This window comes from Hyaena hyaena, unplaced genomic scaffold (genome assembly GCF_003009895.1).
Source record: "Hyaena hyaena isolate Hyena2069 unplaced genomic scaffold, ASM300989v1 scaffold_195, whole genome shotgun sequence".
In the NCBI taxonomy this organism is placed as follows: domain Eukaryota; kingdom Metazoa; phylum Chordata; class Mammalia; order Carnivora; family Hyaenidae; genus Hyaena; species Hyaena hyaena.
In genome coordinates this window covers 1,139,577-1,157,914 of record NW_024080827.1, presented here as the reverse complement: position 1 = coordinate 1,157,914, position 18,338 = coordinate 1,139,577, and the positions used below count along the sequence as shown (strand labels likewise).

Genomic DNA, 18,338 nt, shown 5'->3' with positions numbered 1-18,338 from the left:
CGAGTGTAACTCAATTTCTGACTCAGAGTTTTAGAAAGCAAATGAATCTATCCAGGTATTTTTCTTGAATTTATCAAATGTTTGTTTTTTCTGGGGCATAATGGTTAAAAGTTTGAGACAGGAGAGTAACAGTAAAAAATAGACAAAATATCCAAAACACCGTTTTTCAAGATATCAGGCAACAAAGGACGTGAGCCTCATGGAGAGGGAACAAGGTGAGTTCTATGCTTGCTCCAGCTTACTGCCTGGAGAGAGTTCTAGGCCACGGCAAAGGGCAGAGGGGAGGACACAGAGACAGAGCTGGTGAGATCTTAGGAGACAGAGCTGAGAGTTTGGTGTAGAGTTTGCAGCTTAGAGTAAAGGGAAGAGAGGGAAGGGAGCAGTACAGAAAGAAAGCTCTAGAAATCTGGAAGGACTCTCCTTGAGTTTTTAGGTGAGTACTAATCAGCATATGCAGCTGAGGAAAAACCCACCCGAAAGCAATAGAGCAGCTCAAAAGGCTGGGAATCGTGTCTCCTCCTACAAGACAGACTGGAAAACCTCATCATTCTCAGGGCATTGGGTAGAATACATGAAAGGGTTTCACCTCTGTTGTGGGAAATAATTAGTCCTAGGCTGAGCACTGTTCTGTCTTGCCTTGCATTTAAAGCAGGACCTGAAAACATCAAATTATTTCCAAGGAACTGTACCAGAACAAAGATTTATAGGAATACAAAAATACCCAGTATCCAGAAAGATAAAATTCCTAATGTCTAGCATCAAGTCAAAAGCTACCAAAGATGTACATAAGTAGGAAAATAGGACCCACAATGAGTCAAATCATTTGAAACTGACAAAGATGTTAGAATTTGCAGACATTATATTGTAACTATTCCATTTGTTCAAAAATCAAGTAGAGACATGGAGGATGGAAAGACACCAACCAGACTTCTAGAGATAAAGTATAATGTTTGAAATATAAAACACCGGTTGGGATAAATGGCAGATTCAACATTGCAGCAGAAAAGATTCATGAGTTTGAAGAACTACCAATGGAAACAATCCAAGATAACAAATTTTTAAAAGCATCCAATATGTTGTAATAGACTAAGGAGTGGGGTAGGAATTAGAAGAACCTATTTGAAGAAATGATAGCTAAAAATTGTTTAAATATGATGAAAACTATAAACCCACAGATTCAAGAACCACTGATCCCAAGCACAAGAAGTATGTAGAAAAGTTCATCAAGGCACATTATAATTGTTTAGTACCAATGGGAGATTAAAAAAGAGAGAGAGACCAGAGGATAAAGGCACTATTTGCAAGTAACTTGGAAACAAAGTTAAAAGATGAGGATGAAATCAGATTTCTTTTAGAAAACAAATTATAAAAGCCAGTACACATAATGTGCTAAAAAGAACCCCATCAATCTAAATTTCTATGCCCAGAGAAAATATCTTTATTTAAAGATAAGTATTTATTTAAAAATAGAACTACCCAGCAATTGCACTACTGTTTATCCAAGGGATACAGGTATGCTGTTTTGAAGGGGCACATGCACCCCGAAGTTTACAGCAACACTATCAACAATAGCCAAAGTATGGAAAGAGCCCAAATGTCCATCGATGGATGAATGGATAAAGAAGATGTGGTATATATATACAATGGAGTATTACTCAGCAATCAAAAAGAATGAAATCTTGGGGCGCCTGGGTGGCTTAGTCGGTTAAGCGTCCGACTTTTGCTTAGGTCATGATCTCGCGGTTCGTGGGTTCGAGCCCCGCGTCGGGCTCTGTGCTGACTGCCAGCTCAGAGCCTGGAGCCTGTTTCAGTCTGTGACTCCCTCTCTCTCTGACCCTCCCCTGCTCACGCTGTCTGTCTCTCTCTCTCTCCCTCCTAGAAATAAAAATAAAACATTAAAAAAAAAAAAAAGAATGAAATCTTGCCATTTGCAACTACGTGGATGGATGGAACTAGAGGGTATTATGCTAAGTGAAATTAATCAGAGAAAGACAAATATTTGACTTCACTCATCTGAGAGCTTTAAGACATAGAACAGATGAACATAAGGGAAGGGAAGCAAAAAGAATATAAAAACAGGGAGGGGGACAAAACATGAGAGACTCAAATATGAAGAACAAACAGAGGGTCACTGGAGAGGTTGTGGGAGGGGGGATGGGCTAAATGGGTAAGGGGAATTAAGGAATCTACTCCTGAAATCATTGTTATACTATATGCTAACTAATTAAAAAGCAAATTAAAAAGAGAAGTATTTATTTAAATATTTAGATAAATAATAAGATCTATGTAAAATATATTTAAAACAAAGGCAAAAAAACTTTTTCACACTGAAGCTGAAAGAATTCATCATTAGCAGATCTGTTATGCAGAAGGAAGTCAAGTTAAAGGAAGTCAAGTCTTTCAGGCAGGTAGAAATATGCTGGAGACTAAAAAAAAGGTCTGCAACTTGTTATTTAATTGCCTATAAGCTAAGAATGGATTGCACATTTTTTAAGCATCCTAGTATGTTGATGATCATTGAAGCCCGGTGTTAGGTACATGAGAGTGTTCATTATACTATTGTCTCTATTCTTATGTTTGGGATTTTCCACCATAAAATATATTTTTTTAATTTACATTACCCAAGAATGTATTATCTCCTGTAAAAAAAAAAATTTTAATTCAGGAGCGCCGGGGTGGCTCAGTCGGTTGGATGTCCGACTTCGGCTCAGGTCATGATCACACAGTTCGTGGGTTCGAGCCCCACATCGGTCTCTGTGCTGATGGCTAGCTCAGAGCCTGGAGCCTGCTTCACATTCTGTGTCTCCCTCTCTCTCTCACTCTCCCCTGCTCACGCTGTCTCTCTCTCTCAGAAATAAATAAAAAACATTAAAAAAATAAAAAATCTAATTAAGTTTTGTGCAATGTTATAGTTTAACAACATAACAAATCCTGTAATAACTCATCTTGCTACATATATCAAGGTGTTATGCAATTTGTTCTAAGTCAAATCGGATTTTGAAATCTCTACAGACTAAGTAATAAGTATTGACTCTAAATGTTATGAAATAGTAATAAATGAGCTACTTTGCTGTCACTCTGCATAGGTTTTAATTAATTAGCTGAAACTTAAAGGTAAACATACCGTATCCAAACATGATGAAAGAAAGCTTGTAAGTCACTTTCTCTTGTCTCATAATATGTTTTAATGATGATAGTAAGGTTTCATCAGTAACAATGGTGGACTAAGAAATTAGAGTGGGGACTTGAATGTACTTTTCTCCTTTTCTTTCATCAATAATTTTAGCTTGTTTCCAAGTAGCTTTTTAATTTTAAAGATCTTATGCTTTCATTTTAAAAATAGCAATAATTTGAGGAGTGCCTGGGTGGCTCAGTCAGTTAAGCATCCGACTTCGGCTCAGGTCATGATCTCAAGGTTCATGGGTTCGAGCCCCGTGTGGGGCTCTATGCTGACAGCCAGCTCAGAGCCTGAAGCCTGTCCTCAGATTCTGTGTCTCCCTCTTTCTCTCAGACCTTCCCCTGCTCACGCTGTCTCTCTTTCTCAAAAATAAATAAAACACTAAAAAAAATTTTTTAAGCAGCAATAATTTGATAAGCCCATAAATTAAATTATCTTTATTATAATCTTCTGTACTTTTTATCTTTTTAGAATGTAGCTTGAATGACGGCACCTGGCTGGCTCAGTTGGTGGGGCATGTTACTCTTGATCCCATGGTTGTGAGTTTGAGCCCCACACTGGGTATAGAGATTACTTAAAAATAAAAATATTAAAAATGAAGAATGTAACATCGATGAAGTAAAGATTTGTTGTTTAAACATTTTTGGGGGTGCCTGGGTGGCTCAGTCAGCTGAGCATCTGGCTCTTGGGTTCAGTTCAGGTCATGATCTCACAGTTCATAGGTTTGAGTCTTTTGTATCAGTGCAGAGACTGCTTGAATTCTCTCTCTCTCTTTCTCTCTCTCTCTCTCTCTCTCTGAGTGCTCCTTCCCTGCTTGCACTTGCTCGCACACCCCCTCTCTATCAAAAATAAATAAACTCTTTAAAAGTTTTTTAAAAAACAAATAAACGTTTTTCTCCATACAGTCATTACTTTATATTCCAGGTTCAGCCAATGTTCAGTCAAATGTTCAACTCAACATTCGAGTTGAGCTTGAATACTGTTTTCACTTCATACTTAAAAAAATCTTTTTTTTTTGGAAACTTTTTAAAAAAGTAATCTCAAAAGACAAAACAAAATAATCTCTACATCCAATCTGGGGCTTGAACTCACAACCCCAAGATCAAGAGTCGCATGCTCTCGGGACACCTGGGTGACTCAGTCAGTTAAGCATCTGACTTCAGCTCAGGTCATGATCTCGCAGTTCATGAGTTCGAGTCCCACATTGGAGTCTGTGATGACAGCTTGGACCCTGGAGCCTGTTTCAGATTCTGTGTCTCCTTCTCTGCCCCTCCCCTGCTCATGTTCTCTCTCTCAAAGAATAAATAAACATTTAAAAACTTTTTTTAAATAAATTAAAAGAGTCATATATTCTACTGACTGAGCCAGCTAGGGACTTCTTCACTTCATACTTTTAAAAATTAGTTTTAAAACATAGTTTATGTGCAATTTGTATTTTGTGAGATTTGTATAAATTTTATTAAAATGTTAAAATTTACAAAATCGAAAACGTCGTACTACATAGTTTCTGACAAATGGACTGAACATCTGTAGCTGAAAATCTTGATATCTCCTGTTGGTAGCAGATGGAATTCCTTCACACATTAAGCCACAAATAATTGGATTATATTAACCAAACATTTTGTTGTACAATTATGAGCTTTCCCAATAAAGCAAAGTTAAGGTGACCATCTTATACAGGAAAGCAAATGAGAAGGCAGCAATCAAACCATCCTAGCAATTCATGTTTTATTTATTACATCCTTTACATTGATTGTTTCTTACAACAGTTGCTATGGTTAATGATGGTATTTGTGGCAATAGGCAATAGTCCTTGCTCAGACTTTAAGCAAGTTGCTCTGGCATTTTCTATTAAAAAGGTTTGCTGGTTTCAATTCACAATGAGCTTGTGACTTGTTTAAAAAAGCATTGTATTATGCCATTTAGTTTGCATTTAGGGCAATATAAGACTTTGCTTAGTCTCATTTTAATGCAATGATGAGTCTTTCCAGATGTACATGTCACATAGGAGGATACTACTACTTAGTATATAACTCATAAAGAATACAAGTTGTTTAATTTGTGTTAAAACTTCCATTTTTACAAATATTAAATTCCTGGGCTCCTGAGTGGGCTCTGTCAGTTAAGCGTCCAATATCAGCTCAGGTCATGATATCACAGTTCGTGGGTTGGAGTCCCGCATCAGGCTCTATTCTGACAGCTAGGAGCCTGCTTCAGATTCTATGTCACCCTCTCTCTCTGTGTCCTTCCCCTGCTCACACTTTTTCTCTCTCTAAAAAAAAAAAATACATTTTTTAAAAATTTAAAAAACCCAGAAAAACAAATATTGAATTCCTGTAGAATATGTCAAGTGTTACGCTAGGCACTTTTACTATGTTTTTTTCAGGGATTGCCATAAAGGCTAACGATCTTGCCCATTATCACTTGGTTATTTAGTGCAAGAACCAAAGAATAGAACCTCAAGTACTGTGACATGTATTCAAATGTTCTTTACACCTACCATGATTCAAATCATTAAGCATGGGATGAAATTTCATGATTTTTTTGAAATTTCATGATTAATAGTTGTAATTTGTAATAGTTTATAATTTCTCACATTAAACTGGAAAGTATTCAACAACTGGTAATTTCTTTTTAAATGAATCTTAATACCAGTGAACTGCAAACAAACACTTCCAATGTTTTAAAACCCTGATCCAGTTGGCAGTTTCTTTCATTAACACCTAATGGCTAATAGGCTCCATTTCATAAAAACACCCAAAGCAAATACCTCATATATTTAGAACCTGAAAAGTCAAGTCAATCTAAAAGGTTTGCATTACATGAACAAGATAACTAAATGGTCTTTTTTTTTTTTTTTAATCCAATATGTGCTTATTGGGATAGTTTCCTACTTATCTTGAGTCAGGATGCCTTCAGTGCTGCTTCTGTCTGAAGGAGCATCTTTCTGTAAGCCTTGTTTTTCCTTCGGTAGGCTGGCGGAGGACCATGGAATGGCCAGCATACAAAGCTACTCTTATTGCATGGCGAAAGATGATGGTCATGTTGGCACTTCACACCCATGAACTAGGAGTTGGGGCTCTGCACCAAGTGCTTCTTCCTGTGCTCCCTCTTCTCTTCCAGGGAAGAGTGGAGGAGGTCTTTTGCAAGGCTCATGTTCTCTTGGGGGAGGTCATCGCTGTCGGATAAATAGTCTTTCTAAAGAGTGTGTCAATAGGCACTTGCAATCCTTTCCGCAATGGGTCACAAGAAATGAATCAGCTTCCCCTTGCTTCAGCCGAAAGGGTAGGCATGTGGTCTTGCACACTTCACTTGTGACCCAGAATCCTCTGAAGGCGTGCTTTGGAGAACACCCATCCATTTTATACTGCTGTCACCAGAGTCCTAGCAACTTTCAAACGCACCTCAGCTGAGAGCCCACGTTTTTTGTTTTTGTTTTCCTGAAATGCCAGAATTTCTGTGTAGTTGTGGACTTAGGGCCAAAGAGTCTCATCCCCAATTTGTGCTCCCTTCCTCAGATAAACTCTAGCTCTTCTCAAGTGGCATAAAAGTTATTTTTATTATGTTTTAAAACACTGAGATTTTCTATGCACAGAGCTCCGTGCTAAGCAGTGGGGTTGGTGAGGGGTGTGGGGAGGGGCAGACAGGTGCAGCTCGGAGGGTTTGCTCCCTGTGGGCGCTCTCTGACTCAGATATCGTATGCATCTAGCACACTGCCAGGGCGGCCTCATAGAAGTTTTACCAGATTTGCTTAGGTCACTTAAATAAGGCAGACCATCTGAAAGGGAAAAGAAATGAGTTGGACCAATATGAAACCATTGTTGCAGGGAACGAGGGATTCAAAAATGATGGTATGGCTGTACCTCAAACTTGTCCTGCCTCAGACCCCTGACAGTAGATGTCATTCATGCCCAGGGAGCTATAGGGCTCTACGTGAAAGTTATTGCACTAAACTCATGAGGCTGAAGCCAACCCTCCTTTAACATTATTTCACAGGGAAGAAAGCCTTTCTTTACTACTGTGGCACCTAAGCTCGTGATGACAAGCAGCACACGGGGCTCCGAGGATGAATGGGAGAACCACAGTGGGTCACTTGTCACGCGGGGCAGTTGCGTAGCTACAGTGGGAGAGAATATGCTACTGAGCATGTCAGAAACATCCTGGGCGGGGGGGGGGGGGGGGCCGGGGGGGCTCAGTCGGTTAAGCATCCGACTTCGGCTCAGGTCATGATCTAATGATTTGTGGGTTCCAGCCCCATGTTGGGCTCTGTGCTGACAACCAGCTCAGAGCCTGGAGCCGGTCAGATTCTGTATCTCCCTCTCTCTCTGACCCTCCCCTGCTCACACTGTCTGTCTGTCTCTCTCAGAAATAAATAAAACATTAAAAATTTTAAAAAAAGAAAGATCCCTGGGGAACCCAAAACTCTCTGTAGTAATGGTGGATTTTGCTGAAGCTACAGTTCTTGCACCTGCTGGAAGAGCAATGAATCGTTAAGGTTCGTATATTAATGATATTGTGACCTCCCTTGCACCTGTGGGCTCCTGGGGCCTGGGGAAATATGGTTATATAAAGATGAACAAAAGTGTCCCTACTTCTATCCTTTTAAACTTAATTTATTTTCTTTTTAAAAATATTTTGAGATAGAGATAGAGTGAGAGCAAGGGAGGAGCAGAGAAAGACAGAGAGAGAGAGAGAGAGAGAGAGAGAGAGAGAGAATGAATCCCAAGCAGGCTCCTCACTGTCAGTGCAGAGCCTGATGCAGGGCTTGAACTCGCGAACTGGAAGATCATGACCTGAGCTGAAAGTGGACACTTAACTGACTGAACCACCCAGGTGTCCCCAATGTCCCTACTTTCAAAGAGGGTTCACTGTAGTGGGGAAGCAAGAGATATTCATATCAATGAAAATAAAATGCATTGTACTCACTGGGTATTGTAAATGAGGTATTGCACTGGGTTCCTCACTGAACAACACATAGGAGTATTTGAGTCCTATTCTGTAGAAACTGGAGTGCTGTTAAATGTTTTGAACTAACGGAGAGTCATTTATCAGATCTATGTTTTGGAAATACTTTTTTTTCCCCATATTTTATTTTATTTATTTATTTTTTTTCTACTTAATTCCTTTTATTCTTTTTTTTTTTTTTACAAATAGTTTATTGTCAAATTAGTTTCCACATAACCCTCAGTGCTCATCCCCACAAGTGCCCTCCTCCATGCCCATCCCCCTCCCCCCCACATCCATCAGTCCTCAGATTTTGTCAGCATTCAAGAGTCTCTCATGGTTTGCCTCTCTCCCTTTCCCCCACCATTTCCGCCCTTCTTCTCCCCCTTGTTCCTCCGTCAAGTTCCTCCTAATCCTCCTATACATGCAAACATATGATATTTGTCCTTCTCTGCCTGACTTATTTCGCTCAGCATAACACCCTCAAGGTCCATCCATGTTGCTACACATGGCCAGATTTCATTGTTTCTCATTGCCATGTAGTATTCCATGGTATAGATAAACCACATCTTCTTGATCCATTCATCTGTTGATGGACACTTAGGCTCTTTCCATGTTTTAGCTATTGTGGAGAGTGCTGCTATGAACATTGGGGTACATGTGCTCCTATGCCTCAGCATTTCTGTATCCCTTGGGTAAATTCCTAGCAGTGCTATTGCTGGGTCATAGGGGAGTTCTATTGTTAGTTTCCTGAGGAACCTCCACACTGTTTTCCAGAGGGGCTGTACCAGTTTACATTCCCACCAACAGTGTAGGAGGGTGCCCGTTTCTCCACATCCTCGCCAGCATCTAGAGTTCTCTGATTTGCTCATTTTAGCCACTCTGACTGGCGTGAGGTGGTATCTCAGTGTGGTTTTGATTTGTATTTCCCTGATGAGGAGGGACGCTGAGCATCGTTTCATGTGTCTTTTGGCCATCTGGATGTCCTCTTTGGAGAAGTGTCTGTTCATATCTTCTGCCCATTTCTTCACTGGGTTGTTTGTTTTTCGGGCGTGTAGTTTGGTGAGTTCCTTATAGATTCTGGATATTAACCCTTTATCTGATATGTCGAAATACTTCTAACTAGTTGGGTTGGAGGAAAGATTGAATTAGAAGAAGCTAAAATCAAGGAAACCCATAGTTTAATCAAAAGGCCAATGGGGCCAAAACTCGTCTGTATTAGTATGACGAGAGCAGAGGAGATGGATTAGAGACATTTACGAGGACTATGTAGAGGCGCCTGGCTGACCCAGTAGGTGGAGTATGTGCCTCTCAAATCTGGGGTGGTGGTTCAAGCCCCATGTTGGGCATAGAGATTACTTTAAAAAATAAAATTAAAGGATGTCTGGCTGGCTCATTTGATTAAGCTACTGACTTTGGCTCAGGTCATGATCTCATGGCTTGTAAATTCGAGCCCCACATCCAGCTCTGTGCTGACAGCTCAGAGCCTGGATCCTGCTTCAGATTCCGTGTCTCCATCTCTCTCTGCCCCTACCCCACTCAAGCTTTGTCTCTCTTAAAAATAAATGAACATTAAAAAAATTAAAATAAAATGAAGAGGACTATGTATCTTATTAAATATTGAAATAATGGGGTCTAGGTGGCTCATTCAGTTAAGCAAGCAACTCTCAGTTTTGGCTCAGGTCATGATCTTATGGTTCATGAGTTCGAGCCCTGCATCAGGCTCTGCATTATCAGTGCAGAGCCTGCTTAGTTCTCTTTCTCTTTCTCTCTCTCTGCCCCTCCTGTGCTCTCTCTCTCTCTCAAAATAAATAAATTTTTAAAAAACTAGGTCTCCTTAAAAACAAATACTGAAATGAAGAGAGTGAGAGCTATTATTTATTTTATTTTATTTTATTTTTTATGGCAATCTCTATACCTGATGTGGGGTTCAAATTCATGACCCTAAGATCAAGAGTTGCCCACTCTACCGACTGAGCCAGCCATGCCCTGAGAGTGTGAGCTTTTAAAATAACCCAAATATCTTTAGAGGCAGTATTTCTTTTAAAGATATTTTTAAAAAGTAATCTCTGGAGGGGGTGCCTGCGTGGTTAAGTAGATTGAGCATCCAACTGCAACTCAGGTCATTATTTTGTCATTGGTGAGTTCTAGCCCTTCATTGGCTCACTGCTGCCACTTCAGATCCTCTGTCCCCACCTCTCTCTGCCCCTCCTCCATTCATACTCACGCTCAAAAATAAATAAAACATTAAAATAATAAAAAGTAACCTCTGGGGTGCCTGGGTGGCTCAATCGGTTATGTGTCCAACTTTTTTTTTTAATGTTTATTTTTGAGGGAGAGAGAGAAAGAGAGCGAGCGAGCGAGCAAGCACAGGAGCAGGGGAAGAGCAGAGACAGGGAGAGAGACACAGAACCCAAAGCAGGCTCCAGGCTCTGAACTGTCAGCACAGACTCTGACATGGGGCTTAAATTCATGAACCACAACATCGTGACTTGAGCCAAAGTCAGGTGCTTAACTGACTGAGCCACCAAGGCGCCCCAGCATCCAGCTCTTGATTTGGGCTCTGGTCATGATCCCATGGTTTGGGGGATGGAGCCCCCATATCCGTCTCTGCACTGGCAGTGCAGAGCCTGCTTGGGATTCTCTCTTCCTCTCTCTCTGACCTTCCCCTGCTCACAAGCACATGCCCACATGTTCTCCCTCTTTCAAAATAAACAAACTTTAAAAAAAATAACAACTTCATACATCTTTAAAAAAAATAACAGTAATCTGTACATTGAACATGGGGCTCAAACTCATGACCCCAAGATCAAGAGTCACAGGTCTCACAGACTGAGCCAGCCAGGTGTCTCTAGAGGCAGTATTATCCACACTAACAGATATGGGTTCTGGGACTAGACTGCCTGGATTTGAATCTTGACTCTACTGATGGGATTGCCTTGGGCAAATCATGTGTCGTGTCCATCTCAGTTCTTTCATCTGTGAAATGGGGATGATAATAGTACCTACACTTCATACAGTCATTCTGTGTGAATAGATCTAATTTAATACCAAAACAGTCCATAGAAGAGTCCCTTCTACTCATTTGTTTGCTATCATTATTCTAGGTTAGGGTAACTAAGTGAACAGCAATAAAAGTCACTGAAATGAAAATACAGAGGACTGGCAAACTCAGGGGATAGAGAAAATGCTGAGTTCACTCTTAGAGATACCGAATCTGGAGTTCCTGACTCAGACACTCACATAGTGTTAGAAATGGGCAGGTTTTGGGGCGCCTGGGTGGCTTAGTCGGTTAAGCGTCCGATCTCGCGGTTCGTGGGTTCGAGCCCCGCGTCGGGCTCTGTGCTGACTGCCAGCTCAGAGCCTGGAGCCTGTTTCAGAGTCTGTATCTCCCTCTCTCTCTGACCCTCCCCTGCTCACGCTGTCTCTCTCTCTCTCCTAGAAATAAATAAAAAATATTTAAAAAAAAAAAAAAGAAATGGGCAGGTTTTTCCTTTAGGGCTCATTTACTGTGCTGGTGGTAAGTGAGAAAGTAGACCAGCTGGGATTTGAACCAAAGCTGGTGTGCTGAACCACTACAAAGGCTTAAACCATTTTGAAATCTCTGGTCCTTAACATCTCTTAATACTAGAGTGTATTAAGATATGACATCCTATTTTATATACTGTTCGATGTCTAATAATAAGATTACCTATCAGGGCTCCTAGACAGCTCAGTTGGTTGAGTGTCTGACTCTCGATTTGGGCTCAGGTCATGATTCCTAGGGTTTTGGGATTGAGCCCTGAGTTGGGCTCCACGCTGAGCATAGCTTGCTTAAGATTCTCTCTCTCTCTCTCTCTCTCTCTCTCTTTCTCCATCTGCCCCTCTACCCTGCTTGCACTCTCTCTCTGTCTAAAAAATTAAAATAAGAATACCTATCATTTATTGGATGGCTATTATGTTTCAGGCATTACACATATATTGTCTTCAGTCTTCAAATATCCAATCAAAGTGTCATAATCAATATTTTAAAGCAGTGGAAACTAAAGCTCAGTGTTCAGAAACTTGCCTATAGTTGCATAACTGCTAAGCAGCAGAGGAAAGATTTGAGCTCAGTTCCATTTATTCCCAAAGTCTGTACTAATTCTATAGTAATTTATCTTCCAAATTTAGCTCTATTACATTTAATGTATCATGTCATGTTTTGTAAATGATACCATGAGTTCCATGAATTCTACAACCACCTTATCTGGTTTGAAAAATAGTTTTAGTTATGGAAGCATAGTACCTGGACAAGTATTTCTCAAACTTTAGTTAGATAGATAAGAGTCATATACAGAGCCTGAGACCTTGCCCCAGATGTACTGAATCAAATGTCCAAGGGTGAGTCATAGAAATCAGGACTTTTTAATTTTTTTAATTTTTTAATGTTTATTTATTTTTGAGAGAGAGAGAGAGGAAGAACACAAGAATGGAAGGGGCAGAGAGAGACAGAGACACAAAATCTGAAGCAGGTTCCAGATTCTGAGCTGTCAGCACAGAGCCCCATAAGGGGCTCAAACCCACAAACTGTGAGTTCATGACCTGAGCTGAAGTCTGACACTTAACTAACTGAGCCACCCAGGCGCCCTTAAAAATCAGGTCTTTAAGAGAACCTGATGTGATTCTAATGTAGGTTCTCCTACATATTTTGAGGAACACTGTAAGCGTGGGGCTGGTTCAGGTGCTCGTGGGATCTGAGGTCTCTGGGTGAAGTCTTACAGCACGTATATTGCCAGTACCGTACAGAGCATTACCTCCTAGTTACTATTTCAGATCTTCTATTGTTAATTTAGCTGAGAGCAAGAACTTAGCTAAGAATCTTGAAGCAGTGTGGACTCTGCCTCCTGTTCTGCCGTATATTATTTCCCACGCTCTGCACCCCTTTTCTCTGTTAAAACTCCTAGCAAAACTGCATGGAAGGACTTGTATTTCACACACACAAAAAGTGTGATAGCTGTAAAAGAGGAAAAGCATTGTGGTGTGGTAAAAGCATCAGACCTGGCTGCAAACTCTACTTCTGCCTCTCCAAACTTTAGTTTCAGTAAAATTGGGTTGGCATAACCTACTTTACAGTGTTGTGAGATGATGTGGTTCCTGGTCTAGTGTTAGTCTTTCAATAATTGCTGGCTTTCATCAATGTGAAACACATTCTGGTGTTTAGAGAGGAAGATCATAGAGGTACTATGTTGTATGCAAAGGGAGGGATATCATTTCTCATGCAGCAGTTCAATTAGAGGCTGCCAAGATTAAATGCGTGTAAATCTGTAATTTTTCATGAATAATAGCATTCCTCTTATTTTGATCGATCCTAAAGCTAACCCAAATTGGACATTTACTTTTGGTAAATATTTAACAACTGTCTCTCAAAGTTTATTTACTTTGAGAGAGAGAGAGAGAGAGAGAGAGAGAGCAAGAGCACATGCATGCATGAGTTGGGGAGGGGCAGAGAGAGAGGGAGAGAATCCCAAGCAGGCTCTGGCCTGTCAGCACAGAGCCAGAGGAGGAGCCTGCTTTCATGAATCCTGACATCGTGACTCGAGCTGAAATCAAGAGCTGGACACTTGACCGATTGAGCCACCCAGGCGCCCCTGGAATATTCTTATTATATTAGTGTATATATGTAATAATATTAAAAGGTAGCATTGAATTCTTACTGTGCAAACCGTGTTACACTTATTAACTCAGGTGATTGCCACAACAACACTCAAGGTTTCTCCTAGTTTATGAGTGAAGACCCAGAAATTCAAGTGTTGGGTAATTTGCTCTGAGTCCTATAATCATGGAAGGATGGGAACCTAAATCTATTTGATCCTGAGCTCAGACTTTGAACATTAGTTCCAGTGAATCAGCATGACCCAGCTAAGCCACACCAGAATTCTTGACCCTCAGAAACTGTGAAATCATAAATGTTGTTTTAAACCACTAAGGTTTGGAACAATTTGTTACACAGCAGTAGATAACTAATATCCTGAGAAAAAGAAGAAAACCTCTATCTTGTTTCAGCCACTGTCAATTCGTGCCTTCAGACACTTATAGCCAAATCAAACTGAATCCCTCCCTTCTCCAGTTAAATTAATTTATAGGATTTACCCAAAGAACCAGCTTTCATGGTGCTGTTTCCTGAGTCCCATATTCAGAAATGGAAGAGACCAAAGAGAATATCTTGTCTAGTTTCCTCTTTTTACAGGCAAAAGCAATAGTTAACATTTAGTGCTACCTATGCTAGACTCTACGAAGTTCCTTCCATACAGCATGTAATTCTTAGGCCACGATAAGGAAGAACTCACTATCCCATTTTACAGATGAGGAAACTGGGTTCACACTTCTACCCAGTCTGCTGTACTATCTCTGTACTGTTAAAGAATACTTTTGAAGTAGTTCAATTACAAGCACATGCCAATGTGCTATTACAGTCTCGCACTTAAGGTACTGTAGTAATCTAAAATCATCTTGGTAGAGACATTTTAGGAAAAGTGAATGGAACTAATCACAGTAAAATGAATCACATTAAACTAATTATGGTTAAACTAGTTACACAAAGAAAATAACGATTGGGTAAAGGTCAACTAACTCTTGATAGACTTATCTGGGTGGTTGGTGATTGATTTCCCATAACAGGTAAGCAGTTGTCTGGGAGAGTCCTTTTTACATGTGTTGTAGATTATATGTATTAATTACTTACCACTCCTTATCACTCTCACAAGCTTCCCAGAAAGGGCAAGTGATTTGCCCTAGATCTGATGGGTAGGTAGGTAGTGGCAGAGGGTATTTAAAAAAAAAAAAGTATCAGTCAGTTCATGCGAATCAGAGGTATAGATGACATTCCTGTTTCTGCCTATATAGCTGTCAGCATTTAAAATTTTTCTGGGAGTTGCCTGATGTAACTACAGGTATTTTTTTGTACTGTGTTTTGGGTTTGTGAGGGTTTGCTGTGTTTTGTTGTTGTTATTATTGTTGTTAACATATAGTGTGTTATTAGTTTCACGTGTACAATATAACAATTTAGCAATTCCATCCAACACCCAGTGCTCACTACGGCAAGTACACTCCTTAATTTCCATCACTTATTTCGCCCTAACTATAGTTAACATATAGTGTAATAATAGTTTCAGGAGTAGAGTTTAGTGATTCATCACTTCCATACAACACCCAGTGCTCATTCCAACAAGTGCTCTCCTTAATGCTCGTTACCCATTTAGCCCATTCCCCCACCCTACACCCCTCCAGCAACCCTCAGTTTGTTCTCTATATTTAAAACTCTCTTAAGGTTTGCCTCCCTATCTGTTTTTATATTATTTTCCTTCCTTTCCCCTATGTTTATCTGTTTTGTTTCTCAAATTTAAATGTCACTGGTAAGGAGGAAGGAAACAGAACCGATAGTTCCCTAAATATTCTGTGTCCTGTAGGCAGAGATTAAGTAATTGCCTGCCACATTTCATCTTTACAGTAAATGTAAGCCTGACAATTTACAGGAAGTTTATCGGTCCTTTCCATTCCGAAACTTGTGATACTTTTCCTCGCTACATGGTGCAAACAGCTGAGTCAAGTTGTCTCATTTGACAGTAGCCACCTTTCCCTCAGGCCATATACACTGCAACATCCTGTTAGCCCATAATAGGCCCTTTGATTGGAAGTCAAGAAGTTGTAGCCCATGTTCTTTGCAGTAACCTTTGGCTCCAGTTCAGAGATTAAGAGTACATAGTAGTCATTTAGTTTGTTGACATAAACTAATGACAAAATTTTCTTTTCATTGTAAGGTTAAGTGCATGTTCTAGGAAGAATAAGACGCAGATTTATAGCGCTGATTTTCCATTAACTGGCTATGACCTTGGACAAATCAAGACCTCTACCTAAACATCATTTCCCTTTTCTGTCACTTGAGGAAAAAATAGAACCTTCCACATATAGTAGTTGCAAGGACTACATAGGATAATTCATGTAAAGAATTTATAGTACCTGGTACATAGTAAGACTTTAGTACATTTTAACTATTGCGTTCTCCTTTCTATTTTCACCTATTTTTCTTTCCTGTTCTCCCTCCCTCACTCTGTTGTTCCTCATCTTTTTATTTCTGTCTTACCTATCCCTTTTTTTTATGCCTCTTCTTCTTCTAAGCTCTTCTGTTCTCCTATGCCTTTGTGTATGTCTAAGCAATTCTATTTCTCCTGTGTGAGGCACCAGTGAGCCACCTCTAGGAGAAAGGGGGCCACACCTGTAAAAAGGGCACAGGAAGAAGCACCTGTATTCCAATCTGATGCCCTATCTGCTTAGTCAAGAGTGGGAAGCATGTGCTCCCGAATGCAAACTTAAAGTTCTGGAAAGGGATACTGAGACTTATTGTGGACACAAAGGGCCACCAAACAGAAAAATGCCACAGTGGTAGATAACCCTCCTCCCAACCCCCTTGTATTTCTAAGGTTTTTAAAAATTTCTTTTTATTTTTTAAATGTTTTTTATTTATTTCTGAGGGAGAGAGAGAGAGAGAAAGAGAGAGAGACAGCCTGAGCAGGGAAGGGTCAGAGAGAGAGGGAGGCACAGAATCTGAAACAGGCTCCAGGCTCTGAGCCAGCTGTCAGCACAGAGCCCGATGCGGGGCTCGAACCCACGAACTGTGTGATCATGACCTGAGCCAAAGTTGGATGCTTAACTGACTGAGCCACCCAGGTGCCACATATTTCTAAGGTTTTAAAAGAGCTAGCAGCAACCTTGGCTGGCCAGGGAGCCCTTGCCAAGGCGAAGGTGGTCCTGTGTGTGTGTCATGCAGGAAGTGCTACAGGGGCTTGGTGGTCTAAAGAATAGAATCTGGCTAGAACTCACTGGCATGGCTTCCTAGTGACTAGCTAGGAAGCCACATGTCAGAACAAAAGGACCATGAGACACGAGATGTAGGCAAAGGTCTCCAGGCACAGTAACAGGAAGCACCCTCAGACTCCCTCTATGAGGTGGGTTGGGCCTCTTAGAGATTGGATGTGGCTCTGGCTACATTAGTATGGATCTAATGGTGAATAATGTTAATTACACTGAAATCTTTAAACCAAAGCCTAATTTTTAGGGGAAATTTTTTGTTCAAATTTCAAGAAAAAAGTAGCTCTCTTCTCCCCCAAATCAACTATAGTTCTACTGCTAAAATACAGCCAGTATCAACATTTTGATATATTTCCTTTTAGCCCCTTTTAAAAGTATTCATAAAATGTAATTGTCATCAGACTGTAATATCCTCATTTCTGTATTTTTCACATTAAAAGTAAAACATGTTCATTTAAAATATTGGAAAGAACAGAAAAAATGTAAAAGAGGGACAGAATCACCTATAATTCTTATTACTCAAAGGAGACTTTTGATTTTGCCTCATTTTTTTCTAATCCTTCTTACGCATTTTGTAAACATGGTGTGGATTATACTGTAAGTACAATTTTGATTCTGCTCTTCTTCAATTAACATTCTACCTGACCCATTTCCCCAGTGTCATTAAAACATTGTCCCTACCCTCAAAGATGCTTCCAGTCCTATGGGAAAGATGAGTGTGGACTGAAGGGCAGTGTACACAGAGAAGCCAGAGGCAAAGCAGGTGTATAACACAGGTTAGAATAAAATTTGGAATAAGCATAAAATGGCCCTATGTGCAATTAGTACTGTTGCTACTGATTATATATATAGTCAATTATTTTTCCTTTTATAGTATTAGAGATTTAAAAGTTATTGCCTAAATTCTGTTAAAATGCACTCTTAACAAAGTTTTATAACAGAAGAGCAAAAGTGAATGTAGTAAAATGTTAAAACTATGCCAAAGGGTACATATATAAAAGGTATTTAACTGCTTCCCATCTCAGAGTCCCTGCTTACAAATTTTGTTTTTATTCTAAAAACATACTTTTAAAAAAATGTTTAATTATTTTTGAGAGAGAGGGAGTGGGTAAGGGTAGAGAGAGGGAGACAGAGAATCCCAAGCAGGCTCAGCAGTATCACTGATAGTGATAGTGATAGGCACTGATAGTGCCTGATGTGGGATTTGATCTCACAAACCTGAGATAATGACCTGAGCTGATATCAAGAATCAGACATTTAACCAACTGAGGCATCCAGGCATCCCTGTGCCTTTTTTTTTTTTTTTTTAAACACAAGGAAGATCATATTTAACAAAGTATTCTCTACATTTTTTAAACTTAGAAAATCTTGATTTCATTCCATCCAGCAA

At 40.0% G+C, this 18,338-nt stretch overlaps 1 protein-coding gene across 1 annotated transcript; it reads right to left on the bottom strand.

Moving 5' to 3' along the window:
• Window positions 1-5,777: 5,777 nt before the first annotated feature.
• LOC120237997 (40S ribosomal protein S27-like) lies at window positions 5,778-6,334 on the bottom strand. The gene is given in 2 exon segments (XM_039241565.1): window positions 5,778-6,226; window positions 6,228-6,334. Coding segments are annotated over 2 exon segments (240 nt in total). The 3' UTR covers window positions 5,778-6,093.
• Window positions 6,335-18,338: the final 12,004 nt, after the last annotated feature.